Source organism: Jaculus jaculus, chromosome 14 (genome assembly GCF_020740685.1).
Source record: "Jaculus jaculus isolate mJacJac1 chromosome 14, mJacJac1.mat.Y.cur, whole genome shotgun sequence".
Lineage (NCBI taxonomy): Eukaryota > Metazoa > Chordata > Mammalia > Rodentia > Dipodidae > Jaculus > Jaculus jaculus.
In genome coordinates, this window is record NC_059115.1 from 70,382,426 (window position 1) to 70,408,636 (window position 26,211).

General features: G+C 40.3%; 1 protein-coding gene across 4 annotated transcripts in view; it reads left to right on the forward strand.

Moving 5' to 3' along the window:
* The window catches only part of Kiaa0825 (KIAA0825 ortholog), a 427,087-nt gene that overhangs the window by 154,595 nt on the left and 246,281 nt on the right, over positions 1 to 26,211 (forward strand). For all 4 annotated transcript variants that reach the window (XM_045133785.1, XM_045133788.1, XM_045133787.1 and 1 more), the window contains 2 exons: positions 13,473 to 13,612; positions 21,123 to 21,302. In XM_045133785.1, coding sequence (XP_044989720.1) covers positions 13,473 to 13,612; positions 21,123 to 21,302 — 320 coding nt within the window. The remainder of the gene's footprint in view (positions 1 to 13,472; positions 13,613 to 21,122; positions 21,303 to 26,211) is intronic.

Consider the following 26,211-nt stretch of genomic DNA (forward strand, 5'->3'; position numbering starts at 1 on the left):
TTTTATTGCTCTTCCGCCTTACTTCAGCGTCACTGAACCTGGAGCTTGTCAGCTTCAGGTCCTGCTGGCTGACTGAGCTCCTGGCTTCACTTCCCTCCTCAGTACTGAGTTGACAGGCATGTGCATCCATATACCGCCTTTTTACATGGATACTGGGAACCAAACTCAGGTCCTCATGTTTGAGGAGCAAGCACTTGTACCCACAGAACCATCTCCTCATCCCTTTTCATGTCACCTTGTTAAGGTAATGTTATCATTCCTAAGTTTTCCTATACTTTCTCTGTGCCCATTGTACTCCTATCTCTAACAGTGCTTTCTGCTGCGACTGTAGACCCATGGATACCAACCACACTTGAATTGTTTCTTGAAGTTTATACTTGGGGATTACAAAGACACCTCAAAATCCACATGGCAAAAATAAACTTAGGATATTTCCCTTCATAGTGATCCTTTTCTATCCTACCCCGTCTTTAAACAGAGGACTGCTAGATGCCCTTTATTCATTACTAAATTGCATTAATTTTAATCCCATAAATCAGTATCTATAGAACCACTTTCACATTAGCCTGAACCATCATCATCTCTCTTAACCACTGCAATTACACTCTAGATGTTGTTTTGTTGGTTTTTGTGGTGCTAAACCTTGCACATGCAAAACCAATGTTATATAGCATGGAGCATCCCAGTCCTAACATGCTAGCTTTCTCTGAATTTTTGTGTTGACTTCCCCTTCCAGTATTATCCAAACTACAGCCAGAATTTTCTCCACTCCACGGAGGGGCATCCTTGGTGGCATTGCTGGCGCTTGCCATGTAGTTGTAGGTTGGGAGCTGTGAGAGCAGCAGTCTGTCGTTGTGGGGAAGGCTGTGTCTCTGGATATTCCCTCCCACCCTGGGGCTCTTACAGTTTGCGCACCCCCACCCCGCTCCACAAACGTCCCCGAGCCTTGGTGGGTGTGCTTTCATTCTACTCTAGTGCTGAGTTCTCAGCAGCTTCAGGGTTCCTGCCTTGGTGCACTTTGAGGGTCCCCAGTGTCAGTCCACATCAGCCTGGCCCAGGTTGTCGGGCTCGCCCCGGAAGCAGCAGCCTCGCTCATCTCTGCAGCTCCTCTGTGGTTTCACCTGGGCCCTAGCTACTGGGCTACGAGTGGTTCATCTGCTGTCAGGAGGTCAGCTGTCTCTTCTTGTCTGGTTGGTAGAATTTGGTTGTCCTCAGTTCTTGCTGCTTTCTGAGAAAGAAAACAGCGTCTCCAATGGAGAATGAGACCAGTATAGGTCAAAATGGATTAGCATTGTTAATTTAGAGAGAGTCTGATAAGTGTATTAGAGGACAAAGGTTAGTGGGAGCTTCTCACTGGAGTTCATTATCTTGGTTTCCATAGGGTTCCTAGTTCCAGTTATGGCTTCCTTTCCACTGAATGGATCTCATAGCCAATCAAAGAGCCATTGGTTGCCCACCTAGGCTGTGTGCCACCATTGCAAAGGTGTGTACATCTTGTCAGGTTGCCTGTTTTTATATAACAGTATTCCCTGCTTGCTTACAACATTGTTGGCCATCTTCCCCCAGCAACTCACGCACTGCCTTTCAGCACTGTGCAGGCTGGGAACTTCCTTTCAGATTCAGCTGGCTCTTGGATCTCTTGATGTTCTGCATCGGTTGTGTGCACTGTCTTCAACAATGGGGACTTACCTGTTACCTTGGGTGGGTGGGCAATCAAGTGCATTGTCAGAAGTCTGTCTTGTTTTGGGGGAGCTTATCCGTCTCTCCAATCAACAGCTCAACATGGATTGTAACCAGTTTCTGGTACTAAAAGTTGCAAGCTGGAGCCAAATGTTTTAGGGTTAGGCTTCATCCCACCTTCTCCAGGGCCCTTCTTATCAGGTGATCCCTCAACACTTTTATTGAGGGTTAAATTTTTTGTCTGCTATTCAAAAGCAAGGTTTCTATGGTACCAATTCATTTTGGATTTGGTTTTGTGCATATGTCCCCCTGCCCTCTAATTTCCCGCCCACCAAACCCTTCCTTATCTATGCCTCACTGTGTCTGTCAGGCTTGTCTGCAATTCAAGCTGTTCTAGTTTAGGAACTGCAGGTGAGGGAATACATGCAGTGTTTGTCTTTCTGGGCTTTGTAATAGATAATTTTAAATAGTTAAACGTTTCAAGGATTTGATCTCAGTGATAAATCTCAGATATGGAAAACACAATCTTGATGACCATGCGACATCTAGCATCCTTAGGATAGAGCATCTAGAGAGTTCAACAAAGTGTCTCTGAACTACTAGCAACATGCTGCTACACAGGTCTAACGAAAAGAGCAGAGAGAGCTTGCATGCTGATATGCCAAGTGTTGATACAAAACCAACAGACTGGGCAGAAGCAAAAAGAAACAAAGAGAGCTTTTAATACCAAAACTTTTAAGAGTATGGATGGACAAGCAGTTGGATCTTTGAAAAGATTTTCAGAGGGAACATCAGTGTCTGTGGAGCAGTTAGCTATTAAAAGAAGTGAAAATGTCTATATACCTGTATATCTCAAGGTTTGTATGTTTCTTTTCTATTAGGATTTAAAGGTATTATTTGAGTAATCTAGAAATACACCAGCAATGTGATAATATAAACAACTATAGTTTGTTTGTTTTTTAACAAAGGACAGATGTATCTTGTATACTTGTTTAATTTTATGATCTTGGAAAGTGAATTAAATTATGTGAATTGGATTTCACTCTATATTTTATTGAGGAAGTTGAGACATACATATTATACAGTTTTGTTGATCTACTTGAAAATAGCATGCAACACCCTTGTTTGATACCTCAATCTGGAAGTGCCTTCCTCCCTTGACTTCTGAGATATTCTCATGGGAGGATCGTGAGGGTCAAAAGAGATGAAGTGCTTCCAAGGCGTTCCCCACATGAGCATTACTAAACTGCCACTTACAACTTCTGGATTAGGAAAGTGTTTCAGGAAATAGCAGATTACCTAAGCATATTAAAGGGACTTAGTACCAGTGTGCTAAAGTGCAGTGGATATTGAGCGGTTTTCCCATGGACTCTCCACTTACCAGCTAAAGGAACTAACCGTAACAATGATGAGCTGCTGAGAGATAACTTCTGCTTCTGAAAGTGGTGATCATGTGACTTACTGGTACCTAATGTCTTACTGCTTCACATAACAGGTTAGGGCTTCAGAAAGAACGTACAACTCATGACTGAAATGTTGTAGTATTTTCAGAAATAAAAGTAGACTTTATATAGTATTAGAAATGGGACATACTAAAGTACAGATATGAGTTCTGAATACTATTTTTGTATTAGTCAGGGTTCTCTAGAAGAACAGAACCAGTAGAATGAATTGTATTAAAAGGCAGGCTTAGGGCTGGAGAGATGGCTTAGCGGTTAAGCACTTGCCTGTGAAGCCTAAGGACCCCGGTTCGAGGCTCGCTTCCCCAGGTCCCATGTTAGCCAGATGCACAAGGTGGCACACGCATCTGGAGTTCGTTTGCAGAGGCTGGAAGCCCTGGCACGCCCATTCTCTCTCTCTCCCTCTATTTGTCTTTCTCTCTGTGTCTGTTGCTCTCAAATAAATAAATAAAAAATTTTTAAAAAAAGGCAGGTTTATTGGATTAGCTTTCCACAGTCCGACAATAGCAGTTGCAGGCTTGACAGTCAAGGAACCTGTAGCTTCTCGATCAACATGCATAGAGGCCTCAGCAGTCCCAAGCCAGCACTGAAGGCCTGGAGGCTTCCTGGAGAGCCACTGCTCTTCAGTCCACGCTGAAGGCAGCAACAGTACCAGCAGCTTGGTGGGAGCAAGGGATTCTTTTCTCCCAGAGCTTCCCTAGATAAAGCCCCCCTCCAAGAGGGGCCGCCCACTCTGGGGAAAGGACTCACTGTGAGGGAAGAGAACTTCCTCCTTTAGTCAATCCTTCTGGAAGCAACTTGGGAGACCTGCCCAAGAGGAATGTCTATGGATTCCTAAGCAGATCAAATTGACAATAGAACCGAATCCTCACAGATGACTTTCAAAAACCAGGACTCTTGGTCTAGAGAGATGGCTCAGTGGTTAGGTGCACTTCCTGCATAAACACGAGGACCTGAGAAAGCCTGAGACTTCTGAATTCAAATTTACAGGTCCTATATAAAGCAGCTGGGTATGGCCATGTGTGCAGGTGACTCTAGTCCCATAGGAGAACGGAACTCTGCAAGCTCCGGAAACAGCAGAAAGAGAATGGGGCTCAGAAACAAAATATAGAGAGGGACACCTCCATAGGCAAGTGACTCCTGCTGTAGGCAAACACGTGTGTGTGCGTGTGCATGTGCATGTGTGCAAAAAAATATAAATAAAAACATGAGTCTTTAAGAATGTCTTCATTAACATACCACTTGGGAAGCAGAGGTAGAAAGATCACCATGAGTTCAAGGCCACCCCGAGATTACATAGTGAATTCCAGTTCAGTCTAGGTTAGAGTGAGACCCTACCTCAAAAAAAAAAACAAAAAAAAAAAACATCTATATTAGGGGCTGGAGAGGTGGCTTAATGACTAAGGCATTTGCCTGTGAAGTCTAAGGACCCAGGTTCGAATCCCAAGTACCCACATAAGCCAGATGCACATGGTAGCACATGCATATGGAATTTGTTTACAGTGGCTGGAGGCCCTGGTGCGCCCATTCTGTCTTTTTCTCCTCTCTCTCTCTCTCTCTCTCTCTCTCAAATAAATAAATTAAAATAAAATATTTTTTAAAAGAATGCCTCCGGGCATAGTGGCACACACCTTTAATCCCAGCACTTGGGAAGCAGAGGTAGGAGGATTGCTGTAAGTTCAAGGCCACCCTGAGGCCACATAGCTAATTCCAGGTCAGCCTGAGCCAGAGCGAGACCCTACCTCATAAAACAAAAAAAAAAAAAAAAAAAAAAAAAAAAAAACCTAGAATGTCTACATTAGTGGATAGAGCTATTTTAAGCATTAAAACAAATTCCATATATAAATATCCATGTGAACTTCACCTGATTTTTACTGCACAGTTATCTTTAATTACAACCATTATAGAGATGTGGCTATACTGACAATAGAGTTCAAATATTTTTATTGCTAAAACTACAGATAATTTTCACAGTTTTGGTTAAAGAGGTAAAGAAAATATTTTGAGTTTTTAATCCCCTCAACTTTTTTCTCAGGTACTACAATTATCTTCTTGGTAAGGATGACAAAATTGTTTGAAATATTGCCCTTCTTTTCTTAGAAATTTGAGAAGATAAGTTTTCGAAAGTCAAGAGCAGTGTTGTAATGCAGGGAATTCTCTGCTTTTGTTTTCCTACACCAGTAGCATTTTCCTCAGCTTATTTTTAGTTGTACCATTGATTTTGTTTTCTTATTTATATAATGTAGAGTTTCTAGTACAAATTTGACCCACTAACCCATGTCAGGGATAATCTGGTCAAAATCAGTCCTTAGGTAATTTAAATAACATGGCCTCACTTTGGGACAAAGCTCTACGATCATGAACTTGATTTGAGGCCAGAAGTATGGTGCCACCCTTCACGTGGGAGGTTGGATGAAGCCAAACAACCTCCATGCCTGAAAATACAACTTTTCCATGAAATATCCCATCAGGCTGAATAGGGAAAACCAAGAAGCGATGAACTGAACATGAGTTTTGAGCCAGAGAGACGTTCTGCAGAGACATGTATTGTCTAAATGTTTTTGGGCTACTTTCTTAGTATTCCTGATACAGGGATTGAGATGCAGAGTAAGCACAAAGCTTTATGCATGTCCCACCTTGGATGGTCTCAAGAAATGGACCCTGTAGCGGAGGAGATCACTAGTGATTAAAGGCACTTGCTTACAAAACCTGAGGGCCCAGATTCAATTACCCAGAACCCACATAAAGCCAGCTGCACAAAGTGGTAGGCACATGCATCTGCAATTCATTTGTAGTGGCAAGAGGCCCTGCAATACCTTGTTCTCTCTCTCTCTCTCTCTCTCTCTCTCTCTCTCTGTCACACACACACACGGACACACACGGACACGGACACAAACAAATAAATACTTTTTTTTTTTTTTAAAGAACAGATGCTGGTATGAAGGTTCAAGAGAAAGTTTATTTTCTAAGTGGAGAGTATAGCAGCCACCTTCTTGTTGCTGGGATAAAACACCCAACTAGAAATCAGTGAAGGATGGAAAAGGTTGACCTCAGCTTACAGCCTAGAGGGAGAGGTTTGTCATGGCAGGGGAGCCCAGCCGAAGCACACAGACTTCACATCTCCAAAGCAGCATGAAGGAAGCAGTCTGAATACTGGCATGGAGCTCAGCTATATCACCCCCCAGTGGCACACCTCCTCTATCAAGTCTTCACCGCCCAGAGGCCCCACAACTTTCCCAAACTGCCACTCACAACACATGAGCTTCTGGGGAACATTTCATATGCACACCACCACAGAGAGAACCCTGGAAGGGGAATGAATAAGTGAAGCAAAGAAAGATTTATGCTTCCTTTTCAAGTCAACTACCAAAGGAGTAACTGGAACTTAAAGCTCCTAGGGAAATTTTGACAACTGGCATAAAATACACATTTGTAGTTATTCCACCAAAAGAGAAGGGATGGGGCTGGAGAGATGGCTTAGCGGTTAAGCGCTTGCCTGTGAAGCCTAAGGACCCCGGTTCAAGGCTCGGTTCCCCAGGTCCCACGTTAGCCAGATGCACAAGGGGGCGCACGCGTCTGGAGTTCATTTGCAGTGGCTGGAAGCCCTGGTGCGCCCATTCTATCTCTCTCCCTCTATCTGTCTTTCTCCCTGTGTCTGTCGCTCTCAAATAAATAAATAAAAAATGAACAAAAAAAATATTAAAAAAAAGAAAAAGAAAAGGGATGATGGTGTATTTATACACCCACTCCCATTGGTCAGTAGTTAATTGCTGCTCTCGAAGTTTTAATTCACTGGCATTAATACCCTACTAAAGGGTATTACTAAAGGTAGAAAAACGGAGGCTGTAAGAACCCCTTCTCCTTTGATCAGGTCAGCATAAACTGCCAGGTAATGGCCACAGAATGCAAAGTTGTTGGTAATATCCACTACAATCTATTCTTTGCAACACTGAGATCCATTCATTCCCTGTGTTAAGTTCTCTGAGTCCTGTCCTTGTTTCTTCAAGGTGGTCTGTAAGTGATCATCACTGTATTCTTATGCTGCCCATTACATCATCCCCTCATCGTTGACCATTGGGTCTTCTGGCTTATATTGCTTTCCCAGTAGAGTCACTAAGACCTTTAGCCCCTTAAAGATAAACTTCTGATTTTTCATCCCTTTATCTGACTGTAGTGTCCTGTATAGGTCTGGTGTTTGTCAGTCATCAAAGTGTCAAAATATGCACTGTTGAACCATATCTCTTATCTCCTCATAATTAGTGCTGAGCCCCCTTGCCAGTATAGTTAATCCTTTCTTTCCCCAAAAAATCATGGCATTGGCCATATATATATCTATCTCAGACCTGATAGCAACAACCTAGTAGAATACCAGATGGTCTGGTAATGTGTGTACTCCACACTCCATCACAGAAATTGTTCTCCCCTTTCCACAGAAACTATAGTTAGGAGGTTTAGGAGATGAGAAGCACACATGTACCCAGTAGATCATCATAAGCATTGATGAGAGAGGCTCATGCTGTGCCTTCTGGTGCCTAGAGCCCAGTACTTTGTTGAGGACAACAGTTTGACTGGTTGAGAATCAATGTGAAATAGTCAAAGACCCTGTCCCAATACCACTGGTTTTTATCCACATGCTGCATTTGAGACTCCATTCCAATGTCTACTAATCTGGTAGTTTCTGTGTGATACATATGTGTTAGGATAAAATAATCTCATGGTCACATGGCCTTAGCAATAAAATAGCCCACGTCACAGCCTGAGGTTGATTCAGAGTCTTCTCTTGGCCTGGACTTTACAACTGACTTTGGAAGTCAAGAAAGTATACACTGGGTTTGGGGATGTAGCTCAGTGGTGGGCCTCACTGACATAGCTAAGATTTTTCTTTAACTTTCTATTGCAGTATGAGTAAATAACAAAAACTGAAGAAATTATAAATGAACTACTTTATGGTGAGCCAAGATTTTTCATAATTTCACAAAAATAATTTATTTCAAAAACAAATAAAGGATGAACCTAGCCAGGCGTGGTGGCGCACACCTTTAATCCCAGCACTTGGGAGGCAGAGGTAGGAGGATCACCATGAGTTCAAGGCCACCCTAAGAATACATAGGAAATTCCAGGTCAGCCTGGGCTAGAGTGAGACCCTACCTTGAAAAACTAAAAATAAAAGATAGTAAAAGTAAAAAAAAAAAAAAAAAAAAAAAAAGATGAACCTCATTACTACCTGGATTTTAAATTTTTTTAGGATAATTCACACCCCAGAAATTTAGCATTATTATTAAAATATAATTATAATTCAACACAGCTACAAAATCATTCTTATAATACAAAACATATACAGCCTGATAGATTTATAAATTTTTGCTCGCATTTTTTAATCTTACTAGAATTCAACATGTACATATTTCATACACACACATATATGTATATATAAATTTTCCCTTTCTGCCTGTCTTTTTTAAGGCTAATCTCACTTTCACAGCTCTACCAGCTCAAAGGATGAACGAACATATGCTTCTCCATATGCCCTGCACAGACTCCTCAATGCATTTATTACTCAGAGATTGAGGAATGTTTGTAGTATTTTATTTTTCCTCATAGTGATTCATTCTACTGTACATTTCAAAATCTGTGATAAGTTGAAATATCCAAGAATTGAGGTACATTTCAACAAACAGCTTTCCATCTGTTAAATGAGAGATTTTATTTATAACAAGGTATTCAGATATAGTAGAATGAAATTAAATACAATTTATTTTGTTTTATTATATGACTGAAGAATTGAGTAAAAAACACAAATAGCCTCAAGTCCAATCTCTGCACTGTAACCCATCCAGGAAACTTCTCTACCTTAAACTCTTCAGTAAGTCCAGACTGCCCACTTGGGATAATGAAGCCCTCCATGATCTGATTTCTGTCACTTTCTTCAAACTACTTCCAACTTTCTCTCAAAGAATCCCACTATATATTCCAGCAAAACCATTTTTCAGCTGTGTCCTTAAATCAGCACTTAACTCAAGCATAACACATGGATAGTAGTAAATACTAGATAACCAAGTCAATTTGAATACACCACCCACTACAACCTCTAGAAAGCTTCTACAAGTCATAACTTAGGGTTCAGGAAAGAATTAGAGCTGACCATTATGTCTTTTGGAATGATGGTTTGGAGCCCCTGCAAGAGTCATATGACCAATGACAGCAACTTAGAACGTCTGGGATGCTCCAACTCCAACTCATGGAGCTAACCTTTAGCTTGAGGAGTTATTTCCTCTTCCCTCAGCAGCAGACTCCTTACAGCAGCAGTTTCGTAGCTAACCCTATCCAAGTGCCCAGGTTATCTTTTCCAGTTATCAGATAACTTACAGTTCTCTTATCAGAAGCTTCAGATGGAAGGCCTAAGTTAGACCAAATGTTAAGTGCAGGCTGAAGTGTTTTGTGCATTGTGACGTTATGAAGTGTTTCAAATGCCATGGCAAGTGTCAGGGGTGCTTTGGAATATCTTCATTTTGTATCTTTGAACACTTTCTTTGGTTACAAATCAGTCTCCTGGCAAAGCTCCTCTTTCTTTCTTTGTGAAGCGTTTGCCTGGTGCTCTAGATGCTGACAAGTCAGTCAGCTGACTCTGCTTTGTACGCTGTAGTAGGAAAGAACTCGGGGGAGTATAAAACAAGTATCCTCAGGAGGCTTGCGTCTGGATAACTGATTTTAAAAATTATAATTGTTGAAACAGTAAAGTGCTGAAATGTGCTTGCTTCTCATAAGTACCTTAATTCAGAGTAAAGGAGACCACTGTAAAGAGAAATATTTAGTGAACACTAAATACGGGATTTGTCATTGTTACCTTCGCATTTGCCGGTGCCAAACTCCTGACCTGGAAGCATCTGATGGGAAGAATATTTTTATTTTGGCTTATACTCTTGAAGGGAAGCTCCATGATGGCAGGGAAAAGTGGTAGAGCAGAGGTTGGACATGACCTCCTTGCCAACACCAGGGGGACGACAGCAGCAGGAAGTGAGCCAAACTCCAGCAAGGGGGAGTTGGCAATAACACCACAAGCTCACCTCCCCATGACACACCTCCCCCAGCAAGGCTCCACCTCCAAAACTGCTATCAGCTGAGAACCAAGCATTCACAATAAATGAGTTTATGGTGGACACCTAATTCAAACAATCACAGGGATTTTTTTTTCCCTATGAATTAAAGGTTGGGTAGGCTGAAAATAAAGGTAAAGATCTATAGGGAGTTTACTGGATGAACAGTTCCTTACCCAGCTAAGGCTGCTGTAGCACATCTAGACTGATGGCTTAAACAAATGAAATTTATTTCTCACAGTTCTTGAACTTGAAAACCCAACACGAGGGAGCTAGTTATCAGGTTCTGCTGAAAGCTTTATGCAAGGTTGCCAACAGCCAGCTTCCAGTACCTCGTGGTTGAAATAGGGCAAGCTGGCTCTCTGGCTTCTTCTTTATTTTTATTAACTGTGAGCTTTACTGCATGAACATATTGCATATTGATTATATTCACATGAGATTATACTCCTTTGCTCCCTCACCCCACCCCATTCCAGTGAACGCCATCCTCAGCAGGGTATTGGTACTCAACTGTGGAGTCTTGAAAGCCTTGGTCACTCTCTGTGGGGTTGAGGAGCATGCCTCCAGATACGCCTACCTACTCTGTGCCTCTTACAGTCTTGTTGCAATGTTCCCTGAGCCTTGGCCGTCTGACTGAGTGCTGAGCTCTCTGCTCCCTCTAGGTTTCTGCTTCAATGAATTTCAAGTCCCATCTCTCTGGAGCCAGGTGTCAGGCTAGGAATGAGAGAAGTACTCATGTCACCGCTTCCTTTGCAATTCCTGGGCCCTGGCAGATGGGATAGAGGTGACATGTCTTGACTTTTCTTGTCATATTGATAGCTCTTGGATCTCCCCAGTATTCTCTGCCCTTTTTTAAATAAATACACAAGGTTGTACTCCCACAAGTGAGAACAGGTTCTATCACAAGGGATAAGCATAGCTATTTGAGTCTTTTGGATCTGCATGCCCACTGGCCAGAGCAGTGGTAGCTTCTCTCTGGAGTCTGTATTGCCTATCCACGGATTCTGACTTGGTTCTCAGTGTCAGATACAAGTTCTCTCCTCATGAGTGGGCCTCACGTCCAATCTGAGAGCAGTGGGCTATCTGCATAAGCTGTGTGCCACTGTTGCACACGTGTATACTTCTTGCCTGGCTGGTTGCTTTTGGCTCGCAGGATCCCCTGATTATTTATACTTTGGCAATCATTATCTCCTAGCAGCTCCCATAGCATTTTCCAGTGCTATAGAAGCTAGCTGGCTTCTTCTTTTAAAGACTGTAATCCCATTAGCAACGGCTGTAGCCTCCTCACCCAGTTACCAGCCAAAGACCTCCATCTCTAGGTACCATGGCATTGGAATTAAAATTTCAACATATGGATTTGGGGACAGCACAAATATGTAGTCCATTGCAGGCAGCAGCCAAGGGTGTCCTGTGATTGAGTACAAAGAACCAGAGGCAAAAACGATGACACCAAGAGGTTCTCTTTCTTTTTCCTTGCTCCAGAAAGCTCTGCCTTCAACACTGGTGCCCAAGCCTTGTAACGCATCAGAGTTTCTTGTCACTGGCTTACTAAAACACAATTTCTGGAACCAACCTGTAAAATTTCTGATGGGCTAAGGCTCAAGAATTTAAACCAGATGTGCTGGTTTGTGCCTATAATCCCAGCATTTGGGACACCGAGACAACTTTGCTGTGAGTTTGAGATAAGCCGAGCTACAGAGTAAGACCTTATTTCAGAAAAAGGGAGCAGCAAAGATGGAGGGGAGAGAGAGAGAGAATATTTTTCACCAAGTTCTTGAATGCTTCTGCTGGTCTGGAACCGAGCTCTGAGAATCAGTAGTCTAGATCGTGTTGGTATCAGGGTGCTTGACAACTCAGGGAGCCACTGCTAAGGGTAGTGAGTCAAATGGTCACTCTCAGTATTTCCTGTGTTGTTTGCTCAGAAACCTATAGTCTTCTCATTCTTACCTCTGTATTGCTGCAGTCACACCTTTCTTTCTCAATGCTACCCTGCTCCCATAGTCCTTGAAGCCACCACCACAGTTTAGATCTATTTATTGCCTTTATAGTAATTATTATAAGTTGATTTCCCATCTTATGACCATTAGGCAATCCAAAATTGAGATTTTAGAGGAAAAATTGGGTTGGAGAGATGGCTTAGCAGTTAAAGCACTTGCCTATGAAACCTAAGGATACAGGTTTGATTCCCCAGTACCCACATAAGCCAGATGCACAAGGTGGCATGTGAGTCTGGAGTTCGTTTGCAATAGCTGGAGGCCCTGGCACATCCACTCTTTCTCTTCCTCTTTCTCTCATAATTAAATAAGTTAATAGGAGGAAAAGGAAATAATGTTATCCGTTTTTAAGGTCTACTTTCTGATCTCTTGATAAACTGTTAAATGAAAGTGCTAAACTGGGCGTGATGGCACATGCCTTTAATCCCAGCACCTGGGAGGCAGGAGGCAGAGGTAGGAGTATCACAGTAAGTTTAAGGACACTCTGAGAATACAGAGTGAATTCCAGGTCAGCCTAGACTAGAGTGAAACCCTACTCAAACAAAAACTAAAAAAAAAAAAAAAAAAAAAAAAAGAGTGGGGAACTGATTTAGATTTTCTGTTCAAATCGTTGACAGTTTTGCAAGTACAAGGTTATTTACCTTGGAATTATTTTTCTTTTAGAGGGATGATTACTTAACTAGGCAGCAGGGTGACTGTCAGCAGCACTTCTGATAATGACATGTTGATTTAAGGCTTTGCATATCAAGTAATTAGACTGTGGTTGACCCTGGACAGAAACCAAATTCCTTTAGTTTCACCAGCACAAAGCAAAGTGCAAAGGGGCCAAAGCCCACCGGGACACCTTTCCATGATGGAAAGCAAGTTAACAGCACTCAGTAGACACTTAGATGTATTTTGTATATGAATAAGTGACGACACTCGAAGCAAATGAATAAGTGATTTTTCTTTTCTCCACAAAATTTAAAAAAAAATAGGCATAGCTCTATAAAATGTAGGCATGGTTATTTTGTATCAGTTTTAAATTTGGCAGGCTACCAAATTTAATTTGCTGTTAGCTAGTTGGGATTAAATGCAACTCCTTCCACAAGCAACCCTGAAATGGAGTAAGCATGAAAGCAGTTTCAGAGTAACCCGGGAGGAGTTGACATTTCAGGGAGTTAACATTACATCTGTACTTTAAGGCTATTAATTTCATAGACAGATTAACTTCATTATTCCATCTTTATCTTGCGTTTTGAAAGGGCTCCATCAACTGGAGGACTGAAAGCCATGGGTCAATTGAAACTGCTCTTATCCCAGCCGAGTTGTAACTGGACCTTGCTTCTGGAAACCCTACTGCATGACAGTGGCCTTTTACCGAGAATATTGTTGAAAAGCTCAAGTGAGTATTTGCAGTTACAAGAATGTCCTCAAAAAGCCCAGTCATTGCTGGAGTCCAGGGGAACGTTTTTCCTACTTGGATGTAGACAGAAGGATGGAAACAAACCACACATATGGAGTGTCCAGACTTGTAGCAGATGAACTATTGAATTGTTTTACCAGCTGATTTAATTCTTTTTCAGAGCCTCTGGACGAGGTAAGACAGTATTTTCATACGACACTGTTCCATCACAACTACTGTGATATCAAAAATATCGACGTCAGGGTTTAAAATGCCTAAGAGAATTGGGAGGTTCTTATATTTTCCAAGTGCAAGCCTGAATTCAATAATAAATAAATAGAGAGTCCATTAGACCTGCGCTGGATATTTGAGTGCATCTTGAGTGTTTATGCAGCTTGTAAACAGCGCAACTGTGGTTTACAGCCATGTCCACTGGGGCACAGAGAAGTGAATCTGAGAAAGTTGTAAATGGAAATTGAGGAGTAAGAGAAGCATGGTCATACTTATCTCTTTTTTCCCCCGTGAATGGCATCTTAGAAAATGGCCAGCAGTGTTGTGTCAATGTGTCATGTCCCGTTGCTCTCCCACTTCATCTGCGAAGCGTCTTATGACCATTTTCACACACCTCTGTGGATCTCTCCTAGTCTACACACTCGAATCCAAATCAGTCTGATCAGTCACTCGTTTTACAGTTTCCCTGAATCAAAATATTTTTGTCTCTGGTTGTTCGTCACCTGCAGCAAAAAGGCCAGCTCCTCCTGCCATCCAAATGTGACCCTGACAGGGTCAGAGTTTCAGTACCATGTACAACCACACTCTCCAGGCCTCGCTGTGCAGAAGCCGAGGTGTGGAGATTGACCGTCTCCTATGCCCTGAAACTGATGTTTTCCTCTTAGCCCCTGAACACTACTGTTTGGGCTTTAACGCTCACAAAATTCCTCAAATAACCAACTTTTTGTTACTTTTTAGGTGTCAGGCAATTCTTCTTATAACCTTATGAAGTATATACTTGTTATGGTTTGGATATGGAATGTCCCCTAATGGATCATGTGCTGAGGACATGGTCCCCAATTCAGAGGTGGTGATTATGAAATGGTTGGATTACAAGGATTCTTACTTCATCCATGGAGTAATATTCTGGGGGATTCATAATTCAATGGGCTATTGGGAGGTGATAGAATGTTAGGAGGTGAGACCTAATTGAAGGGAATGGTATCTTAGGGAATGACCTTCTTTTCTGTGACCTCTACATTCTTCTCGTTTTCTTCAAGACTCTCTTTCTCTCTCATATTCTTGGCTGACATGCAGTTGGTAGCATTCTTCTTTCATATTCTTCCCACCACGATGTTCTTCCTTGCCATGGTCCACAGGACCATGGAGCCAAATGCCCATGAATGGAAATCACTAAAAGTATAAGCCAAAATAAGTTTTTCCTCCTTAAAGTTGATTTTTTTTTAGGTATTCTGTCACAGCAATAGAAAGCTAACACATCTTAATGTTAAATTTTTTTTTTAAATGGGGTTTTGAACAAAATCAATTGGTCCTGTTTGTGTATGCTCTGTATCAACAGATTCAACCAACTGTAAGCAGAAAATACTTCAAACAGAAAGGAAAATGCTTGTACATTAGACATGTACATTTAAGCTTTCCCCCCATGTTATTATTCCTTAAACAATAAAATACAATAACTTTTTACATAGAATTTAATATATTAGATATTATAATCCAGAGATGATTTAAAGCATATGGGAAGATGTGCATAGTTTATATGCAAATGTTATACAATTTTATAAGTGATTGAAGTATCCATAGATTTTTATCCTCTGAGTTTTAAGCAAGATGACTCTGACATGGGTACTATCTGATACAGTTAAGAAAGTACTACATATAAACATGGCAGTTCATGGGTACAGTCTCATAGGAGAAATGATCTCCTATTGCTAGAGTTACATAAAACAGTCTGGAAAATCAGACATCACACTGAGATAGGAGTTAAGTCCCGCTAGGCCTTAAGGACTAGGTCCTTGATGAATTACAAGCCAGTCATATAACCTGTTACAAGCCAGTCATGTAGCAAAGGACCAAAGAGGCAAAGGACTCTGTCAATGACCTTCAGCACAAATACAACCATTTGGGAAAAGGAATGGATAAGATGACCATGATGCATAATTACCTCCCTGACTAGGCCAGCTACGTGTTGTCAGTCTCTCTCCAATCCCCAGTGTAGGTCCTATAAAAAAAAAAAAAAAAACAATAAAAGAAAGCTTAGCTTGTTAACTCTATACTCCCCCCTCATTGCCCCTCCCACTTGGGAATCCTTCCAACCACACCCTTAATAAATCTACTTTCACTTGCTCATCTCTTGTGTGTATTCCTTAGTTTCTCTTCAGGAAACAACAGTACAATCAGTTTCTTATTGCTGGGACAAAATACCAGACCAGAAGTATCTTATGGATGGAAAGGGGTTTACTTTCATTTATGTTTTCAGGGCAAGCTTCCATTATGGTGGAGGGAGCATGCAGGAACTAACAGCTGACATTACATCTTCACATTGGTCGGGGGATGTGGCAACCGTCAGGGGAGCTGGATGGTAACTCCTCAAGGCCCACCCCTAGTGACACTTCCTGCAGCAAGGCTCCGTCTCCTAAAGGTTCCACAACCTCCCAAACATCATTACCAACTGAGGATTAAGTATTCAAACATATGGGTCTGTAGGGGACATTTTTATATTCAAACCACCATAATTTAAACTTGAGAGCCAATGACTCCAGGTATGGATTTGGCATTTGAATTTTCTGGCACCCTAGCCACCTGAGCTAAGCCATCAGGCTGAGAAAGGCTCTTCTGTTGCTCTCAAACCCTACACTGACACCTTTTAAATATACTGATATTGCAAATAAGTATAGGAAAAACAAATGTACATATAAATACTAAGCCGTGTTTTCTTGCAAATAAACGCGACGTCCACCTTCTTGTTTTGTATAACATGATGTGCATTGTTATACACCTTCAGTCAGTGTTCTTATGGAATGCAATAGTGTATTCATCTGACTGCTTAAATACACATCGCTTTTTACAAAGGCCATGAGTCTACTTGGCTGCTTCAGTATTGTCCTATATTGAATTATACTAATGACTTCATATACCTTGAAAATGAAGTGATAGAATTTAGTAATCAATTGATTGACCAACATGTTAAGTTCTATTATAATTCTTGTCACCTTGAGCTAGAATCTTTACTTATGGAATATTGTTAACTGTGGACATTATTTACATAAAGTAAGTCTGTAAATTTTTGCAAACATTTCTTTTCATTTGAATAAAAATCACAGTATTTTAGAAAAGCATTTGATAATTTGGACATTTGATCACCTTTTTAGGAAAGAAAACTTTTAGGGTAAAAAATTCTTAATTAGTTATTTTGAAGCAATATAATTTTCAACTTTAATGAGAGTTTGTCTTTATTAGTAATACCTTTTTGGTTAAACTGGCAAAGTTTAATTTCATATTTAGTTGGCTTTGGGAAAAGTGCATTGAGATATTTGATATTTTAAAATAGCATGTCTTTGTTCAATAAGCAATTACTGAAGTGTTTTTTGCACAGAATTTTGCTTAATAAATAACCATATAATATAAAAATTAAATCAATCTCATATTGTGAATGTTATCTTTACTTTATTCCTAAATATGTTATTTATTTGAGAGAGAGGAAAAGGCAGAGAAAGAAAGAATGGGTGTGCCAGGGCTTCCAGCCATTGCAAACGAACTCCAGATGTGTGTGCCCTCTTGCACATCTGGCTTACGTGGGTCCTAAGGAGTCAAACTTTCGACTTAGGTGGTTAAGGCTTTTGCCTGCAAGGCCAAAGGACCCAGGCTCGATTCCCCCAGGACCCACACTAGCCAGATGCACAAGGGGGCACAAGCATCTGGAGTTCGTCTGAAGTGGCTGGAGGCCCTGGCGCACCCATTCTCATTCTCTCTCTCTCTCTCTCTCTCTCTCTCTCTCCCCTTCTTTCTCTGCCCTTTTCTCTACATTGGCTTTTTTCAAATTTGCAAAGATTTACCACTAAATAGATTTTGCCAAAATAAGAATAGTTTGAGGAAGTTAATAATCATTATATTAATAATTTTAATAATTGCTAGTTTTTAAATCAATTTAAGATTGTGTTTGTTTCTTTGTTCATTTGCTCTTTTGTTCTGTTCTGGGGTTTTTTGAGGTAGGGTCTTTCTCTAGCCCAGGCTGACCTGGAATTCACTGCGTATCCTCAGGGTGGCCTCGAACTTACAGAGATCCTCCTACCTCTGCCTCCCGAGTGCTGGGATCAAAGGCGTGCACCACCACATTTATTCTTTGAATCAAGGTCTCATCATACAGCCCAGGCTGGCCACAAACTCACTACATAGCTCAGGAGTTTCCTTTCTCAGCTTACTCAGATATTTATACTTAAGTTCAGCCTTTTATATGACAAAGTATGCTATTATTAAAATAACTTTTAAACCAGATTCACAGTTATATTTTGTTACTTTCCTAGTGAACTATATTGTGACATTCAAATTTACTATTTCATTGAACTTATTTTTTTTTTTATTTGATGCTCCCCCCCTTTTTACTTGGGTTAATTTATTGGTTGATGTTTGGGATTTCTGTAACCTTGACTTATATGCTGTGTTCTATCCTTATGCTGTCTATCTAAAACTTTGTCAAAAGTGAGTCTTGAGCTGGAGAGATGACTAAGTGGTTAATGCACTTGCCTGACAAGCCAAAGGACCCAGGTTCGATTCCGCAGTACCTACATAAGGAAGATACACAAGGTGGCACAAGTGTCTGGAGTTTATTTGCAGTGGCTAGAGGCCCTGACACGCCCATTCTCTCTCTCTCTCTCTCTTTCTCTCTCTCAAATAAACAAAAACAAAATATGTTTTAGAAGTGGGTCTCCTAGCCTCTCCTTGAGGTCATGCTGCACTCTTCTATAATACTGCCACCAAATACATCGTAATGGCTCAGCACAAGATGCTCATTAGTATCTTGCAGAAGGCAAAAGTTACACAGCCATGAAAAGCGGAGTACTGATTTGTCATTTAGGCATAAATCTTGGTTAGCAATAAGTGTAGTCTCCTGGCAGGTTTGTGGTTAAGTTCATTGCCTGACACCAGCCTTCTTTAGGAACAACTGGTTAAGTTCAATTTCTTAAAAGAGGTTCAAAATAGTGTCTGTAGTGAAAAGGCCAGTTCAGGTGCTATTGAAAAGATGATTTTTTTCAAAGCATATATAATGTAAAATATTGAAAAAGTAGGAGGAAGAAGAAATTTAAAGTAGCAACTTGACTACTGGATGAAACCTAGATCAGGGAATGCGGCTTTAAATACACTGAAGTTATACCAAATCCTCATTGCCTCAGTTTCCTGCTACCACTCCCCCAACCAGCAACAGATCTGAGAAGCCCAGGACTCTCCTGCCATGGCCAAGCCTGAGTTAATAGAAGTCTTTTTAGATGATAGGTGAGGTTCAAGGTTGAAACTATTTTATAATATCAGGTGTAAGAGAAATTCGTAAGTTCAGATATGTAAAGGAAGCCCTTAAAGGGAAACCACAGGAGTTTTGTCTTCACTAAAACAAGAGGGAAAACCCCTCTAAACTATGTAGTGAGTAGAAAGAGAGTGAGTGAGTTAGTTTGTCCACTGTGGAAATTATAGTTTCCTCCAAAAACTGAAAATAGAGCTGCCATATAATCTAGCTATTTCATTCCTGGGCATATTTACAAAGGAATCTCTGCCAGCAATCAGCAGAATCCTCTGTTCATCCATGTTTCTTGCTACACTATTCTCAGAAGCCAAAATAGGGATTCAACCAAGATACCAATCAACAGATGAGTAGAAAAAGTAAATGTACACACACACACACACACACACACACATGGGAATTTTACTCGGCCAGAAAGAATGAAATTATTTCAGATGGAGAAAAATGGCTAGAATAGGAAATCATCATGCTAAGTAAAATAAGCCTCCTTTCTATAAGCTTATCAAACTCAGTAGAAAGAGAAAACTGATGATTCTAGCAAAAATCCCTAACAAGGTTTCTTTTGATTGCCTGTCCATCTATGAACTGATCACTGTCAATGGGAAGTGGCAGGCTCCGATTGGCCAGGCCTCGATACAAATGTCCACCTCAGGTGGGGACTCATCTTCATGTAAGCCAGGTAAACTATACGCACTGTTGGTGAAGGGAAAGGATGCGGGGAAGAGGCCGTGATGATTAGCTGCAGAACTAACTTGTTTGAGATGGATATCAGGAAGTGAAACTAGTAAAGTGAACTTGCATAAAGTCTATGATATTTTTTTCAAATTTACTTAGTAATGAGATCCTCTAGATAACTAAAATCAAATCCCAGAAATAAAATTAAAATCAAAACGATAAGCTTCTAAATGAGCAGGAACAAAGAAATGTACTCATTGTCAAAGGCTCTAGGCTCTATTTATAATAAGATAAAATATAAGAAACAAAACGAGGCCTGATGTTGTCTTTAATTCAATTCAATGGGTATTTTTTGTTATGGTGTTGCTGCTTATAACTCAAAGTAGAAATGGTATTTCATACTCTACATGTACCTGTGATGCAATGGCACGGGAACTTCTACTCACCTTTAAGGAAGCCGTCATACGGAGTCAGAAAAGGATGGGCTGGAGAGATGGCTTAGCGGTTAAGCGCTTGCCTGTGAAGCCTAAGGACCCCGGTTCGAGGCTCGGTTCCCCAGGTCCCACGTTAGCCAGATGTACAAGGGGGCGCACGTGTCTGGAGTTCGTTTGCAGGGGCTGGAAGCCCTGGCGCGCCCATTCTCCCTCTTCCTCTGTCTTTCTCTCTATGTCTGTCGCTCTCAAATAAATAAATAAATAAAAAATGACCAAAAAAAAAATATTTTAAAAAAAAAGGATGGCAAGGGTAATTAAAATGGCCTCTTTTGTGAATTGCTTATGCAGTTGGATTGAAGAGCCAGCCCTGCTCTGCTTCCTTCCAAAATGACAGCATAAATACACTTGAGAAATGTTCATAACTGTTATTGTTTTTTTGTAGAATTGGTTGCATAATTTTAAGAATAATTTGTTGTGATTCTTCCCATGGTATAATTTCGGTTTTTGTGAATTATCTAAATTAAAAACTAACTTCTAAAATAATGCATATATTTTTAAATGAGAAATATAAACAAAGAAGTTTTCCTTTTGGGAAAGAATAATTCTGGCATACAGAGAAACCAGAATTGCCCCTTGAAGTGATGCCACTGTGGGTAGCCCTCCTCACAGATTGTATTTTATTTTTTCAATAAGTACCCATTGAGTGTACAAAAACAATTTAGGATGGGATGCAATATTGATCTGAAAGAATGTAATATTTCTCTTATGGAAATAGTCTTCAAATACATTCCATAACATTATAGTAAGGTGGGTGGTAAGAATTTAATCACAACCACTAGTACCTATCTGACATCTATCAATCATTTTTATTATTTTCAAGAATCTAACTTGCAGGAACAAGGTTCTGACACAGAAGACAACCACAGTCCCAAGTTCAGCATGACAGAAGCCATTTTCAATGTGTTGTACCATTGCAGTTTTTCTCCACAAACATTTGGAAATGTTTTTGTCAGTTTCATAGAAGAAAGACAGTTATGGGACTTCATATGCAACATTCCAGGTATGAGAAACTTACCGCTTGTGAAAGAAGTGCTTTGTAGATCCTTAAGTGGCCTTTAAACACATTTTCAATGTTTTATCGATATCATTTTTGCTGACTGTTGTTTTTAAAGGTTTACTATATACGTTTTCATTATAAAGTCTTCTGTTTGGAACTGTTAACCATTAGTTCCTATCAAATATCATATACCCATGATAAAGGGTAGGGGGTGAGGGGAAAATCATGTAATGACTAATGTTGGGGCAGTATTTTGTCATAAAATTTCAATTAGTATTTACCATAGATTATGTTTGGCTACTGAACATACAAGTTAGTACTGGGATGTGAAAAGTACTTTGTGATATGTTAGTGCATTTATTTAACCAGTTAACAGGTGAAGCTATGAATGTCCTCCATCATCATTATGAACATAGCTCCTCTCTCTTCAGAGTTTTCATTCCTCTGGCAATGATAAGCTTTGCCCATCTGCATTGTTCTTCCTTCAGCTAGAGAGGACATTAAAGGCAGACCATGATACCTGTCAGAGGTGCTGGTAGGGAATCCACCTTTAGGCTAAGTAAAGATTCTCATGTTGTTACACCCTTAACATCCCACCTTTAAATACCCACACTTAAGTTAGGACAGTACTGGATATGATTTTAGAGACTCCTAACACCCTATGAGTCATTTACATCATTAGCATTTGGTTTTCAACCTAGAAGCTTTTCTATGTACTGCTTTGGAGCAATGATTTTTCATTAAATAGGACCTAGGCTCTCAGTACAACTCTGACTGCCTTAGAATCATGGTTTTCTTCCTGAATGTTATAGCAGTTCTCCGTGTATTACTTGAATGTCGTCCTCGCTATGTTAAAGACATGATATTTCATCTTCTCTAGTCATTATTCTTGGCAAAATAGCAATAGATAAGTTCATGTAATGCTTTCAAAAATCTTAATGTCTCCCCTAAAGATAGTAATAATTATCACTTAAAAAAACTTTATCTCCTAGTGCCCATGTATTTCCTCATCTCTTCCTATTTATCCAACAGAGGGGCAGATTTCTTGGTACAAAGACTGAATTAGAAGCTTGTACTTCTGATATGTTCCTTAAGAAACAGAAACAACTTTTCAAGCCCCACTACTCTCTGCTGTTTTGGTTCTTTCTGAGGAAACGAGAACTGAATTCTCACAAGATTTTCAGTAGTCACTCTCATGCTTCAAACTATCCTTCAAGTATGACATTTTGGAACCATTTTTGGCAACAAAAACCTGTATAGAAAAAGGCCTGAGAGATTTGGATGGTCTTCAGGTCCTAGCCAAGAAACAGCAGGACTGTTTTTTGTTTGTCTTTTGCTTTGAGTCAGAGTCTCACTGGAGACCCAGGGTGGCCTCAACTCTCTGTGATCCTCTTATTTTAGCCGCCCAAGTACTGGGATTACTGGCGTGCACAGCCACACCCTGCTGGGTAAGACTGTGGCTCCTGATCCCTCTTCTTGCCACTTATACATTTGCAGTGGCCACAGAGGGTTAATTTTGTTATTCCTTTCCTAAAAGTTTCAGTAGTTTTCCTGTTGTTCTGATGCCAATCATGATTAAATAAAACATGCTAGTAACATAAGACAACATACTAATTCATAAGAAAAGTAAGTCTTTCAGTATGAGGTCTGATTAACTTAAAAATATAACATGTCAGCCGGGCGTGGTGGCACGTGCCTTTAAACCCAGCACTTGGGAGGCAGAGGGAGGAAGGAGGATTGCCAAGAGTTGAGGACATCCTGAGACTACATAGTGAATTCCAGGTCAGCCTGGGATAGAGCGAGACCCTACCTCAAAAAACAAAAACAAGGGGCTGGAGAGATGGCTTAGCGGTTAAGCGCTTGCCTGTGAAGCCTAAGAACCCCGGTTCGAGGCTCGGTTCCCCAGGTCCCACGTTAGCCAGATGCACAAGGGGGCGCACGCGTCTGGAGTTCGTTTGCAGAGGCTGGAAGCCCTGGCGCGCCCATTCTCTCTCTCCCTCTATCTGTCTTTCTCTCTGTGTCTGTCGCTCTCAAATAAATAAATAAAAAATTTAAAAAAAAATAAAAAAACAAAAACAAAAACAAGGCCAGGCGTGGTGGCACACGCCTTTAATCCCAGCACTCGGGAGGCAGAGGTAGGAGGATTGCCATGAGTTTGAGGTCATCCTGAGACTACAGAGTGATTTCTAGGTCAGCCTGAGCTAGAGCGAGACCCTACCTCAAAACAGCAAAAAAAAAAAAAAAAAAAAAATTAAAACAAACAACAACAATGTATGTATAGTAGAGATACGTAATCATAATCCCACAGGGTTTGCATTCAACCAAGAAGAGATCCATACTTCCATAGATAATGATTTTCCTGCCCAGATTAACTAGAGTACATTATTTTAAAAATTCATTACTATATTTTTTCTACTGACACACTGTCAGAGATTTCAGTACAGCTTGCCCATAAAACAGCAGTCTTATGTCAGAATGGAAAGGCAAAGACATAGTAGCAAATATTCTCATCTAATTGCTGAGTAGACCTAGGCTGAAGGTGGTAGATTTACCCAAGCAGGTTGGCCTAGTAAAAGGGACAAAATCAAATTAAGAAATCAGATCCCTAACTCACAGGGCATCCTGTTTCACCATACTTTTTTCCATTAGACTAAACTGTTTTTGACACACTTGCTTACTAAACACATGTATTCAGTCATGAAATGTAATACCTGAGTTTATGATTAGAAACTCAATATAAAATTTCTCAGAATGAACATGAGCTAGCAAGGGAAAACAAGAATGACAATATCTATTTTAAAGCTTAACAAACAGAACTAAAACTGAAAACTGTTTTTTTTTTTTTTTAATCTATAAGAGGCTGGAAGGATGGCCTGACAGTTAAGGCCCTTGTCTGCAAAGCCTATGGACCCAGGTTTGATACTCCAGATCCCACATAAGCCAGATGCACAAGATGGCACATGTGTCTGGAGTATGTTTGTAGTGTCTGGAGGCCCAGGAGCGCCCCTTCTTATGCTCAGTTCTCTCTTCACCTGTAAACCCCAGGAAGGTTACTAATAGGCTTTGTATAATGAAAGTTATTTCTGACCATTCTAGAATCTTGTACAAATAAAAATTTATTCATCTATTTGCTTCTGGCTTCTTTTGCTCACATTATGTGCCACTGACATTAATTCTTTCTCACTGCTGAAAAGTATTCCCTGAGTAGTGTTTTACTTTTCTTAGGAGTATTTTATACTTTGTTACATATGTTTTGATCATTTTTCCCAATATATAATAGAGTTTACATTTTTCTTTTTCTTTTTTTAAATTTTCTGTTAGCCTATATTCATTGTACAAAATAACATCTTATTGTATCATTTTCATATGTGCATATTACATACTTTGATCATATTCACATACATGCCTATTTTCCTTTACCTCACCCACTTTCATTTTCTTTTTTTTTAATATTTTTTTGTTCATTTTTTTTTTTTTACTTGAGAGCGACAGACACAGAGAGAAAGACAGATAGAGGGAGAGGGAGAGAATGGGCGCACCAGGGCTTTCAGCCACTGCAAACGAACTCAGACACGTGCGCCCCCTTGTGCATCTGGCTAACGTGGGACCTGGGGAAGCGAGCCTTGAACCAGGGTCCTTAGGCTTCACAGGCAAGCGCTTAACCGTTAAGCCTTCTCTCCAGCCCCCAATTTCATTTTCTTAACAAGGTCTCTTTCTGGGGCTAAGCTTACTACAGTCTTGCTGTAGTGCTTATTATGTAGAATTTGTTAGCAGGTCCATCACTGACCATCTTGTTCATCAGTTTCCTGATTTAAAGAAATGAGAGTCCTATCATTTCCAGATTTAAATGTTTTATTTCTATCATCGAAGTTTTGAAATATAGCAGGACACTTTAATTTTTAATCTAAGAAAAAAATGATGCTGTATTTTGAAAGCATTTTCTTATCTATTTTTACTTTTTAAATTGAGAACTTTAATATAGGAACATATTACAAATTGGCCATATTCCCATCAGGTTATGGTGCCTTCCCCCCTGACCCAATCTACTGAAGGCCCTCCTCAGTGAGGTTATCAGTATTCACTGCAGGCTCATGAATGACCAGTATGTCTGTGGGGGTGGGGGGAGGGAGAACAATGCCTCAGAGTACACCTTCCTGTCCTGTGGCTTGTACATTCCTTCTGTTCCCTCTTCCACCATGTTCCCTGAGCCTTGGAGAGAATATCATAAATCTCCTTTAGTGTTGAGCTCTCAGGAACGTCTGATTTTCTGCTGTGATAAGTTTTCCATCTCCTCAGTATCTACACCACGCCCTTAGAGAAAGTTCTCAGAACCGCAGTGATAGCAGCACTCACCTTTAATAAGTCACTCCCTCTCATGTTTCCTGGGCCTTTGTGGATGTGATAGAGATGAGTTCACTCACGTTAGACAGTCAGTTATCTTTTCCTGTCACAAGTAACAATTGGTCTTGGATCTTTTCAGTATTCACTGCCATCCATAAAAAGCAGATTTTCTAACCCAGAGTGGTAATGGCAAGTATCAAAGGGGATAAACATAGACAGAAGACTTTCTAAGGACATAACCTCTCCTGTTAGCCAAAAAACAGTAGAAGCTTCCCTCTAGGGTCTATGATCTTCCATGTGACTTTGTTCTCAGTACCTGGTATGAATTCCTTTTCACTGAGCAGGCCTCATATACAATCAGTGAACATTTGATTACCCCACAGCCTGCGTGCCACTATTGCACCTGTGTGTACATCTTGCATGGCTGGTTGATTTTGTAGCTTGCAGTATTCAATGTTTTTTTTTTTTAATATCAATGCTTTTTCATTTATATAAGCTGTTTGATTGCTTTTTAAAAGCCAAATTAGATTATTCTTTTTTAAATGAATGAAGAGATAAATAAATTAATTAA